The following is a 13,351-nucleotide window of genomic DNA, read 5'->3' on the forward strand; positions in this document are numbered from 1 at the left end:
CCATATTCCATTAACATAGTCCCTCTTACCGAGTCGATATCCAAAACCATCCCGGTCAGTCCAAATGTCTTCAGCATGGCACGTACAGCAAACTTGGGTACCACGGTGCTCCCGGCCGACCCCGTCGTATCTGGCTGGTGGATGACGACTGTGGTTCCCTTGCGGACCTTATCGATGGTGAATTTCGCTGCTTCGGTTTTGATGTCTTCAATGGTGGGAAGGTGGAGATCACGGGGCATACCCCCGTTCTCCTCATACAGGAACTCCACGGTTTGCCTGGCGATGTCGGTCATACCTAGAGGAAAACAGAAAAAATCAAATACACGTACATAAAAAACAAATAAAACCCCCCAAATAAATACAAAAATAAACAAAAAAACACCATAAAAATAGGGTTGCACACCTTTTATAAAAACGTTTTGTTTTGTGTGTCTAAAAACAAATTCCATTAGAATTATTTTGTATTAATAAGACAAGTCTTTAATTGCGATAAGATAGATCACACACAATATTGTCAATTCTTGTCATGGTTAAAGTATGGATCTAAAAGCAGGTATGGTAGTTGGGCCTTCAACAAAAATGGACAGTCTCATTGAAACATTTCTATCGGAATCGGACTAAATAAAAATACCCTGCCTATGCAAAACACTGGGAAAGCTTCAACTTACCCAGCTGCAGAGCTCCCTTGATCTGCTCCAACCCTGACCGTCTCTCCGCCTCATTCCTGAACCGTCTCCTGATGACGGGGAACACTTTGCTCTCCCAGGCCTTGACCAGGAGGGCGTGGAAGTCCTCCTGGGTCTCTTGGTCCCCGTCCTCCTCATCGTCTTTGGTCTCGTCTTGGGAGCCGCTCAAGATCCGGACGTCTGCCCCCATAGTCGTGAAGTTATTGTAACTCTGTCGGAGCTTGTAGTTGACCGATTCATCCGTGTCATAATCTGAAAGATTAAAAACAAAACTTTTCATCCCCGATGCAAATTCAACATCTTATAAATCGTTGCGGTACCTGCTGCTACATTATAGGATTCTTACTGCCACTAGCTACCGGGGAATCTTGGTGGTCTAGTTGGTAAAACACTGCTCTACAATTGCAAAGGTCATGGGTTCGAAACCCTCCCGAGTATTATTATTTTTTTCACAGACCTCTGGAAAGTACCGAATATATATATTTTTTTATGAGAGACCACTTAACCGAATGGTTAGCCGGACGGCCACTTCAAGGTGGGGGCTATACTTAACTGAATTGGGCTATTGACTCAAATCAACTGCCACCAGGGGCATGTTGCCACATACCCTTGGGGCTGACTGACAGGTGTTCATCTCTCAGTATACAGCTCTGATACCGATGAAAATTGAGCCATTTATTTTATTTGTTTATTATATTATTTTATACGTCGTTAAAATCAAGCATACAGAAAAAATAGATAACATTGAAACTAGCTAAAAGACAAGGACAGACCCAAAAAGCTGATTAAATAAATGCTTATTCCCACCAAAGTCCTTAAAAACACCAAGACAAACAATTTTCTATTTTTACGATCTAAAGCAGTGTATGTTTTCAATATTTGTGAACCACATACCTGTTGATGGTCTGGGAGATGAAACTTGTCGACAAGGTGGCCCAGCCGGTGACGAGTCACCCACAGCCTCCATCTGAGGTACTTCAATACTCGCGCCCTCATTGGTGGCTTCTTCCAACGTGTGGAACGGCAGGATGCTGAAGTTGGCTGCGATCTCTTCCTTCGGGTCGATGGCTTCGACAGCGGCATCGTGGTGCTGACGACCTTCCGCGTGGCAGAAGGGACGCGCACCGAAGTTGGCACGAACACGCGTGTTCTGCATCAAGACAAGAAATAATGTTTTTCAATAAAACTTATGAGTCAATGAAAACAAAATTTTGTTGTGGTAAATGTACAATAAAAATTAAATGTATGCTGGGTTTAGAGCCAGAATAAGTGATAAACCTTAGACCGTGCAGCAGAAGTGGGTAAGTAAGACTTACCATATTATGATAGAATTTTTGGTTTGATTTTCAAACCCTGCAGAGTATTCCGTTATCTTGTAAATTATTTCCCTAGTGTTATGTCCGAGGTCAGTATTTCTTTCCATGATGTGCCATTTACAGAGGAGAGTTCCCTCGGTAGTTCTTCCCAAATCCGAGAACTGTGTCCAAATGTTTGAATGCTGTGTAACGTAATGCAGTTGCATGCTTCTTCACATGTCAGAGTTAGTTTGTTTGAAGCTTTCTTTGAAGTGCAATACAAATCCTCAGTTCTTTGGATTGTTCCATTTAACTAGGCTGGCTGATGGTTGGCTTTTTATGTTTAAAACTCAACTCCACGTTATTTGTAATCGCTGTTGTTCATGCATTGTCAATAGCTGCTGACTGAAGTTATATAATAATAACAACTAGTTCTTATATAGCGGATTTCACAACAACCCTTTTAATGCACTTTAAATTAGTGCCCTGATCATTGTGCCAATAACATTCCCGTCAACTTTCTCAGCTCCCTGGGAAGTATACAGTCCGGGATGCTGTGGCGCTCTGAAGACTTTTTCAAACTCATCAACCTTTGTAGGTACCCATTTATACGCATGGGTGAAGAGAACCAATTATAGTGAAGTGTCTTGCTCAAGGACACAAGGGCCAAAGACCGAGATTCAAACTTGTTTACCTATGTGTATTAGGCACTGTAAATTCAGTTGTTTCTCAGTCGCTTAAAGTAGCACCTGATGTACACAAAAAACAAGTAAGCGCAGAGATACACTGTTTTTTTTTTGTGTGCACAGAGCATTTTGATGCAACTTTTATGCAACATCGAGATACAACGTCTTTGCACTGATGTGATGATAAGAAAACACTCATAAGGAACGACTATTCTAGACAGGATGCAGTTGTAAGAATGATAAGAAAAGTAAAAAATCTACAATTTTTAGATTGTTCAATGCTATTTTCTTTCCACCATTCCAAGAGTTGGTTGTCCGATAACTGATACTGCAGTAATACACTGTGCAGAGTGTTGTGCAGTTAGGTTCCGTCTTTTCGGTTGATCAACGGCACCGTGGTCAGTGGTACCTACACGTTGCTCACCACACACCATCTTCCTGACTTGTTTCTGAAAGCGTTCGTAAGTGAAGCAGTAGATGATCGGATTGACCCACAGATTCACCACCAGCAGGGCGCTAAACGCCTGGTACATATAACTGGTCTCAGCAGTCTGGGTCTCAGACACATGTAGTTCAGCTATGCCAATATTGTACAGAAAGTAGTCGATCTCAACTGGTACCCAACAGAGGGTGAAGAATACAGCCACAACGAGCAGAGTTTTAGTGACGTTTCTGTTGGCTTTGGAAAGTGCATTACCACCACCAAGCTTTGAACGCCTGCAGAGCTTCATGATGATTTTGATGTACGCAAATAAAATCAAAACCAGTGGAAGAATAAAAGTTAAGAGAACATCGACTGCCCCCAAAACCACATTGGCAGCAAGGTTAGGCATGTTATCTATGTATGTTTTCATAATGAACAAGTATAAACTTGCAACTTAGTTGCTTGTTTTTGAGTTGCACATAAGTTAAAATAAACTCCCACGTGTAGTTTCAAACTGTGTGTGCAATAATCAAACAAGTAATCAGCAACCAGCAAGGTTTGGGTCTGGTTTGTAAGTTTTGAAGTTTCTTGTCTTCATCTGCATGAATGTATATACAATATACTATCTCCTCCCACATGACCCCCGTACAGCAAGGTTCTACCTTCTACCTAAGATACACAAGCCCAATAACCCGGGGAAACCTATTGTATCTGGGAATGGTAGCCCCACAGAGCGCATTTCTGAGTTTGTTGATAGCTTCCTCAAACCCTTAGTCTGCCGTATTCCTTCCTTCATCAAGGATACCAAAGACTTTCTCCACAAACTAGATGAGGTCAAGCACCAAATACCTGACTCTGCTATTTTGGTTACTTTTGATGTTTCATCACTGTATACTAACATACCCCATCATGAAGGCATGAGTGCATGTGTCTCTGCCCTCAATGCTAGTAATCAGTCCCGCCCCTCAGTGAGTCATATTAAGGAACTCATGAGCCACATTCTAATGAAGAATAATTTCACATTTTCTGACAGGCATTTTCTACAGGTACAGGGTACTGCCATGGGTACCAAAATGGCACCCTCATATGCTAACCTATTCATGTCTCAGTTGGAGGACAGACTCCTGTCCTCCGCCCCCATCCGACCACTAGTTTGGTGGAGATTTATTGATGATATTTTCTCCATCTGGTGTGGTGACCAAGACAGCTTGGATGAGTTTATTGCCCATATCAACTCATTTCACCCCACCATAAAGTTCACTACCGAACAATCTCTCACCAGTGTGAACTTTCTAGATGTGACAATAACCAAGTCTCCTAATGGCCTTGTCACAGATGTTTACAGTAAACCCACCGACACCCACCAGTACCTTCTCTCCAATAGCTGTCACCCTAGTCACTGTAAGAAGGCAATTGCTTACAGTCAGGCCTTACGTATCAGGCGTATCTGTTCCACAGATACCCTGTACAAGAGGCGCTCATCAGAGCTAAGGAAACACCTTGTATCTAGGGGACACAGCGAACGTAGGGTCCAACTTGCTATCAACAGGGCTCTCAACGTACCTCGTCATACTCTGTTGACTAACACGGGAGCTAAAAAACCTCCTACCAATAGAGTTGCTTTGGTCACCACCTTCCACCCCAAACTACCCAAACTTCCCTCAATTCTCAATAATAACATGCCTATACTTCACTCCTCCAGCAGGTTACACTCAGCAATCACTGAGGTTCCCATGGTTGCATTCCGCCGCCCTAAGAACCTTGGTGACATACTAGTCAGGGCCAAACTTCCCCCAGGTACAGTCCAAACACAACCCCCGACAGATATACTGGGCTGTCACAAATGTACCCGTTCCAAATGCAAAACGTGTCTGCACATTAAACCCTCACTTAAGGTGAAGAGTCATACCACTGGCTCTTCATACAACATCAAGACCGACTCTGAATGCAGCACGTCTAATGTAGTCTATGTCATATCATGTAAGAGATGTGGGCTACAATATGTGGGAGAGACTAAGACCAAACTTAGTGTTCGCTTTGCGAATCATGTCTCTTCCATAAAGACTAAGAAACCGTACCCAGTCTCTATCCACTTCAACAGCCCCAATCATAGTGTCATTGATGTTGAACTTCTGGTGATTGAAGCTTGCAATGGTGATGACACACACCGCAAGAATAGAGAATCACACTGGATTCACCAACTCAAGACAGTAAAACCCTTTGGACTTAACATAAACACTGGTGTTAAATAACTTCTCATTACCCTCCACTTCACTTCTGCCTAAGAACTCATATGTTGTATATATTCTGTACATAAAGTATAAATTAACCTAGTTTAAAGTTGTTTTTATAAATTCATCACTGTAACTATCTGATGTAAGTAACCCCCCCCCTTTTTTTCCACAGGTCCCTCATACCTATTTTTAAAATCATCATACCTTTGATCTTGCTATTCTTATTAATTGACCATTGTTAGTTGCATCATGATGCAACTTGCCCTCTAATCCTACCCTTTCATGTCTCCCTCCATTGTTGTCGAACAATACATTTACCACTTTTATGGTCCAGTAACCCTTCCTTTCATTCTAAACATCCTTTGTCCTCGCCACTTCACTCCTATTGGTTCATAGCCCCCAATATTGTTTCTGAAATAGGAACTTTGATTGGCTGTTATTTTCCCGCTTCTTTCTGGATCCTTTCCTTAATCCCTTTCCCCCTCTCTTTTTCTATAAATGGATATGTATTTGTTTGTACTTGTCTTATGCCTCTGAAGAAGGTCCGGATTGGATCGAAAGCTAAGGCCATCTACCCTATTCATTGTATATACAATATACAATGTATATACAAGTCTCTTCCAGAGTGTGCCATGTAGCAGAGTGTCCACACAACAGAATTTCTTTCCCTCTGTGCTGAACTATGTGTGCTTTAGTCAAACCCCGTAATCGGCAAGTTCTGGTTTGTAGGTTTTGAAGTATCCAATATTCATACTCTATCAGGTTTGTAGGCTTTTGAAGTATCCAGTTTTCATACATTAACAGGTTTTGTAGGCTTTTGAAATGTCCAATGTTCATACAATAACAAGCCTCTTCCAGAGTGACCTGTGCATCAGTGTCTCCAACTGATAAAACTTTCTTTCCATCAGCGCCAGACATGGAAGTCGATCAAACTCAGTGATCAGCAAGCTTTAGTTATGATATCTTGTTTTTAAACAAGGTTTCATGATACATTTAAACACTCTTCTAGAGTGTGCTGAATACCAGGTCTCCATGTATTCAAAATTCTGTCCCTCAGCACCGTGTGTTTTTAAAATTTCCTATTTTAATAACATCAACAAGCATCGTCCAGAATTTTCCATAGCAGCATCGCCACACAATCAAATTTCACTACATGTCTCCTCTGTATTGCAGCTCTGGGGCCGATTCCACACAGAGCTAAGATTTATCTTAAAGGCACTGAACACTATTGGTAATAATTACTCAAAATAATTGTTAGCATAAAAACTTACTTGGTAACGAGAAATGTGGAGCTGTTGATGGTATAAAACATTGTGATAAACGGCTCCCTCTAAAGAACAGTAGTTTTTGAGAAAGAAGTAATTTCTCACTAAAATATTTGAATTGAATTTGAGAACTCAGCTGAGGTCTCAAATTCAAGCATCTGAAAGCACACAACTTATGCGACAAGGGGTAGTTTCTTCCATTATTCTCTTGCAACTTTGACGACCAATTGAGTTAAAATTTTAACAGGGTTTGTTAGTTTATGCATATGTTGAGATACACCAAGTGAGAAGACTGGTCTTTATAATTACCAAAGGTGTTCAGTGTCTTTAACTGCAAAATCAATCATAATTGCCAAGTAAAGTGTGATGTCACAATACAAATCACTCTTGTAAGACTTACAATTGATCTTGCGATGAATTTGATTGCCTTGTGAAATCGGCCCCCTGGACTGCATTTTTTATATTTCAATTTTTAAATGTCACCTGTCGACACCAATGAATCCTTGAATTAGTTTGCTTTCTTCTTCAATTAGTGATTCAGAGATAATGATTGAAGTTCCTCCGCTGATGAAAACATGTGATTACTTTATATCAAATTCATTCTCCAGCAATGATTGCACACATGGGGGACTCATCAAACAATCATTAAAGCCGTTGGACCCTTTCGGTACAGAAAAAAAAAAAAAAAATGTCATCTGTCGACACCGATGAATCCTTGAATTAGTTTGCTTTCTTCTTCAATTAGTGATTCAGAGATAATGATTGAAGTTCCTCCGCTGATGAAAACATGTGATTACTTTATATCAAATTCATTCTCCAGCAATGATTGCACACATGGGGGACTCATCAAACAATCATTAAAGCCGTTGGACCCTTTCGGTACAGAAAAAAAAAAAAAAAAGTTCACAGATTTACAAACAACTTACAGGTTTTACAGACGGTAGTGGTGAAAGACTTCTCTTGCAATATTATTCCATGAAATGCTTTACTTTTTGAGAAAACAGTAAAACAATATCAATTCTTGATATCGAGAATCGAGAATTACTGATTTATTTTTAACACATGTCATGACACGGCGAAACGTGTGGAAACAAGGGTGGGTTTTCCCGTTATTTTCTCCCGACTCCGATGACCGATTGAACCTAAATTTTCACAGGTTTGTTATTTTATATAGAAGTTGTGATACACAAAGTGTGTGCCTTGGACAATACTGCTTACCGAAAGGGTCCAATGGCTTTAAAGGAACATTACAAAATTGGTAAGGAAAAAACTTGTCTAAGATCACAGACTTACATAAAACTTACACGGTCTATTGATGATGATAGTAGAAACAGCCCTCAAAATATTTCTGTCTGAAACGTCATATTTGATGAGAAATAAATAAACCTAATTTCATGTTTGGAGTTTATCGCTCAGTGAGCGTTTTATTCTTTTTTTTTGTAATCGATGTCAATGTAAAATGTGTTATCGTTTTTTCACTGTTTTCTTGTGACCCAGATGGCTGATCGATCTCAAACTTCTACAGGTTTGTCAGTTTATGTACATGGTGGATTACATAAAGTGCTTACACTGCCAGAAAATGTTTTGTTAGCAAAACAAAATCTTTTTGGGGGTTGAACAAAGAATTGACTAGAGTGGGATTCGAACCAACGACCTCTGGATTAACGTGCAGGCGCTCTACCAACTGAGCTATCTAGCCCTATGTTGGCGGTGTCCCAAACAAAACAAAACAAAATTCTGTAATGTTCCCTTAAGTGTTTTTCAATGTCCTTGGAAAATATACGCTAATCTGATGGAACTTGTGTTATCTATTTTTAACAATTGTAATGACTCTGTAATTTGACCTTCGGGTCACAAGGTTTGTCAATTCTATTAAAATCGAAAATTCAAATTCAATTCAAACTGCTTTTACGAAGCTCTGCTTTACTGTTTTGTTAAAGGTAGGGACACAGGTTGGTTTTTGTCAACAAAATTCTAATTTACAGGCAAAATTATCAGGAAAGATACATTAAAAATAAAAAGTGACATGTGAAAGTTTCAGCTGAACACAGTGGCTACTTGCTGAGAAAACAGCAACAAACGTCAAGATATTTTCACAAGAATGTTTAATCCAACCAAACTATTGCCCGAGAAGACAGCAACCAACCACCAACCCTCAGAATTCATGCGTGAATCATTTATCAGAATTATTTGATAATTAATAATAATTAACACTAACCTTTTTCTGCACATGAACAACTGGCCACATCCCTCCAGCCACTCCGTCCAGCGTAGCCGACAATCTCCGCCCATTGTACGTCAAGAACACACGCCCTTTAGCCTGCTGACCGTGGGCGTGGCTACCTCCTTCCCCATCGCGTTCCCAGCCGATGCCGGCCACGTCTCCAACGTTTAGAGTTACGTCTAGTCTTAGGCTCTTCCATTGTAGCAGGCTGGCACCGCTGTAGTGCACACCTCGGCCGCTGCTGTAAATAAAAAAGGAATAACGAAAACAACAAATTACAAAGAGCTCGGGTAAGTACTCGAGTATACAGTGCTACACACATGGGCGGGATATGGGTAAAAACCAAATTTAATATTTTTTATCCCTGATGCAAATTCCCATCTCATATATCATTGCCGTATCCGCTTCTAAAATATAGGATTTGAACGGCCTCTAGCTACCGGGCAATCTCGGTGGTCTAGTTGGTAAGACACTGCTCTAGAATTGCAAAGGTCATGGGTCTGAATCCCACCCGAGTATTATGCCTGTAATTTTGTTCACTCATCTACTTCTTCATTTCTGAGCGCTTTAGTTTTAATTTACACTCGTGGCCATTGGCCAACTAACAGTAAAAATTACAATTTATACAAAAATAGTTTACATAAGTATAGCTTTCAAAAACAAGTCCACAAGATATTCTATACCAAATATTTGATTTAATCAAGCAGTTGCTACAAATCGCAGCGCGCCCAACCAATAAAAAAAATACTCAAAACAGCTACACGAAACAACTTTGTCGTAGTGTTTTGTCCTTGAACATTATAAGCAATTTAGGTCGACTGGCACAGTTCGAAAAATTAAAAAAAAATTGCAGAATCAAGACTCTGTTTGTCATATTTTGATCAAAAACTTGCCACAAAATTAATAAAACATGCCCTGCTCTACAATCAAGGAACTCTATTAGATTATCGACTCCGCAGAGAGTTACCCTTCAAGCATCACTAACATAATTTAGTGTAATCAAGTTCCCCATCGACATTAATTTACCTGCAGCAAAAAAGCACCCTACAATGTTTGGTGGTATATTTTTGGTGCTATGAAATGAAATGAAATGAAATTTAGCTGAAAGAGAAATGAAAAAAAGAAGGAAAATAAGTCGAAAGAGAGTGACCTTATGTTTGGTGGTATATTTTTGGTGCTATGAAATTAAATGAAATGAAATTTAGCTGAAAGAGAAATGAAAAAAAGAAGGAAAATAAGTCGAAAGAGAGTGAACTTAATTACTGAACAAGGGAATTTTTTTGGGGGAAATAACTATAAAGCTAAGAATCTGAAGAAGTACTTAGAGACAAAAAACCTGAAATCACTGGACAACAACTTTGGACGCTGGTACAAGGAAGACATATGCCACTGTCTTTAGCTTTGAAAACGATACAAGCCGTCATATGACATTTGTACACTGATAGAAATTCAGCAACAGAGTAGCAGTACAACAACGTTTGCTGACAAAGCAAGTTAGCAGTTTCAAAAGCCATCTTTGGTTGGGACATCATCCCTGCTCAGATCATTGCAAGATGAATTCTTGTTTCATTTCAACGATGACAGCATCAGTACTTGCTCATGACAAACCAAAAAAAGGAGACATCAACTAACTGTGTAGTTGTACACCAACCAAAGCAACTCTACAAATTTAGTTTCCCTTGTGGTTTATTAATTGACATAACTGAAGAAAGAACAAACTTTACATTTACTGTGTCTCCCTTTTTACGATAGAGTTCTGATGCAGTTTAATAACCACTAAGTGATGACAATGATATCGCATAGACTGTAATTCTTAGAAACCAAACAAATTAAACAAAAACAAGTCTTTTTAAAAAGGGGAGAGCAATAAAAAAGAAAGCACTCTCTAATCTTATCAAGGAAGCGTTTACTTCAAACTTTTTCATTAACCATAATGGAGCTGACAACAGAGTCCAGTAGTTCAAATACGCCACAGATGTCCGAAGATAAGCCAGATTTGTTCTACATGTACCTGATATTGTGTTCACTTGGACTGCTTGGCAATGCATTCGTCTGTCTGGTCATGCTGCGATACCGTAACATTTTCAACTCTACGACCAATAAGCTCATCATCCATCAGTCCGTCGTGGATTTTCTGGCCTCTCTCTTTTTTTTTCTCAGCCGTTGTGTGGAAAAATCGGATGTCGTGCCAGACAACTTTCTGGGCACACTTTACTGTAAACTGTGGAAGCCAGAAGTAGTCCCATTTGCTCTTTTTTTTACGTCGACCAACAACCTGGTGGCAATCTCTTTGGAGCGTTACTTTGCAACCTGCCAGCCTGTCAGACATCGTAACATGTTTTCAAGTCGTCGGCTGAGATTAATCATAGCAGCCATCTGGTTGTCAGGATGTTTACCTGCTACCCATTCTATGCCCTTCAAATATCAATCGAATGGCACATGTGTGGACATTGTCTCCACTCGTGAGATAAAGGCAGTCGTTGTGTTTATTATAATCCTTACAACCTTCGTCATCCCAATGGCCATCCTACTCTTCGCGTACATCAAGATAATTCTAGAGCTTCACAAGCGTTCTGGAGCCAGAGAGAGTGGACAAGTCAACAACGCTCAGAACATGCTGTCCAAGGCAGAGAAGAACGTTACAAAGACTCTTTTCGTTGTAGCTATTTTCTTTGCACTCTGCTGGGTACCAGTTGAGACTACGTACCTAATCGCAAACCTTGGTGTACTGAAAGCTTGGAAGGTTTACCGAGTTGTGAGTGCGTTCGTTGTGGTGAATATTTGGGTCAATCCGATCATCTACTGCTTCACTTACGAACGCTTTCAGAAACAAGTCAGGAAGATGGTGTGTGGTGGATGTCAGCGCAATGCCAACCGCGTGGACACCACTAGTGGATCAACGAGGCAGGAAGTCAACACGCAACTCACTGTACAAGGGAGTGCCACAGTGTCAGCTATTGGTGTGACGGATAATCCTGCTTAACTTTAGATCGCAAATCTAGGGAGTTTTGAAGAGGTAATTACTTTTTTCTTTTTACAAATGGCTGTATATTTAGCATGTTTGATTTTAGAAAATAAACAAAATAATGGTGTTGGTTGGAAGTCAAGGGATGGTAAACTCTTGCAGTAACAAAGGTACTGTTGTATACGTTTGGTAATGGCTCTGAAAATTAATGGCAAAAAACCTAATGTGGTTAAATATACAGCAGCTTTGGATAGTATAATCATGGAGGTATAATGCATTATGAAAAGTATTTTACTCTGCAGTACTATGGCTATGGAAAAATATATCACTTTTTGTCCCACAAATTTGTTTATGATATCTGAAAAATGCTACCACCATTTGAAATCAAAATTGTCACAGGTTATAGTTTAAAGGAATATATCTTCAACTATATAAACACTCTAGAAACACTGACTGCAGTCGAGACTTGAAGCTAAATTCCCAAACTTTATTTTGGTCAAAGCTTCGAAAGAGCTACTAAAATCACAGAAAATTATTATCATGCCGTCGATTTTACAAAGAGTTAGGACTCGTCTTATCTCGAGTTAAGACGAGTAACTCGTCCTAACTTAGGATTAATCTTAAGGTCTGCATGCTACAGTGCAGGGTTGGGACTCGTCCTGAGTCATAAGATTAATCCTAAGTTAGGAAGAGTTTTGTGAAATCGACGGATGTTTACAAACACAGAGATTTTCTTTCATCGTAAATGCTTTGAACTGACATTTCGTTTGTCCATGATAAGACTTCCTAGTGCTTTCACAATCTAATGATTTTTAAGCCAACTGCACAGGCTTTGTAGTATTACTACTAGAAACTAGTGTTTTTGTTGAAAGAATGAAAAATGTAAACATAAATTAAAAGAAATGTTTTAATGTAGTGGTAGCACTTAAGGACTAACTAATTAGTTAATGACCCCCCCCCCCCCCCGGGTAATAGTTAAAAAGCAGGACAGTTCTTTTCAGAACTGAGAAGTCTCCCGAACACCCAACAAATCTACTCCGCAGTAGTAGAAGAAAGAAAGACAGTTCTTTTAAGAACAAACTCTACCTGGGAAGTAGATACACACATGGCGTTACCACAAACCAAATATATATTGATACCTCACCATGTAATGCCTCACATCCTATATAGCACAGTTTCATCATTGTAGCACAGTATCTATCAATAAATGTTTTTACTGAACCAGTTATGACCCATTAGCCACTTTCACATTAGACTTTAATTGGAGAATCTTTGTTAAGGAGTATTCACAGTTCACACTACACTTTTCTCTGAAGTAACAAACCCCAAACTGGCTTAATCCCGGTAAAATTTAACCCTGCCCAGGACAAGAGTTAACCCACCAATCTTGATGTTAGTGTGGAACTTGGTTAACTTATTCTCTGGGTTATACATTGTAGTGTGAAAGGAATCGCCGGGTCAGTTTTAACCCTTTAGCCCGCGTAACGCCCGGAAGCGCCCTGCATATGACCACGCATACCGCCCGCACGCGCAGTTTGACATGGTGTAATTTGAGTTATACACATGCGGTTA

At 39.9% G+C, this 13,351-nt stretch overlaps 1 protein-coding gene across 1 annotated transcript in view; it reads right to left on the reverse strand.

Annotated features, from left to right (window-relative positions):
• The window catches only part of LOC117290432 (probable E3 ubiquitin-protein ligase HECTD4), a 71,942-nt gene that overhangs the window by 21,384 nt on the left and 37,207 nt on the right, over positions 1 to 13,351 (reverse strand). The window contains 4 exon segments of the mRNA XM_033771843.1: positions 30 to 295; positions 669 to 938; positions 1,581 to 1,836; positions 8,809 to 9,055. Of these exon segments, the coding sequence (XP_033627734.1) occupies positions 30 to 295; positions 669 to 938; positions 1,581 to 1,836; positions 8,809 to 9,055 (1,039 nt within the window).

This window comes from Asterias rubens, chromosome 5, assembly GCF_902459465.1.
Source record: "Asterias rubens chromosome 5, eAstRub1.3, whole genome shotgun sequence".
Taxonomy (NCBI): domain Eukaryota; kingdom Metazoa; phylum Echinodermata; class Asteroidea; order Forcipulatida; family Asteriidae; genus Asterias; species Asterias rubens.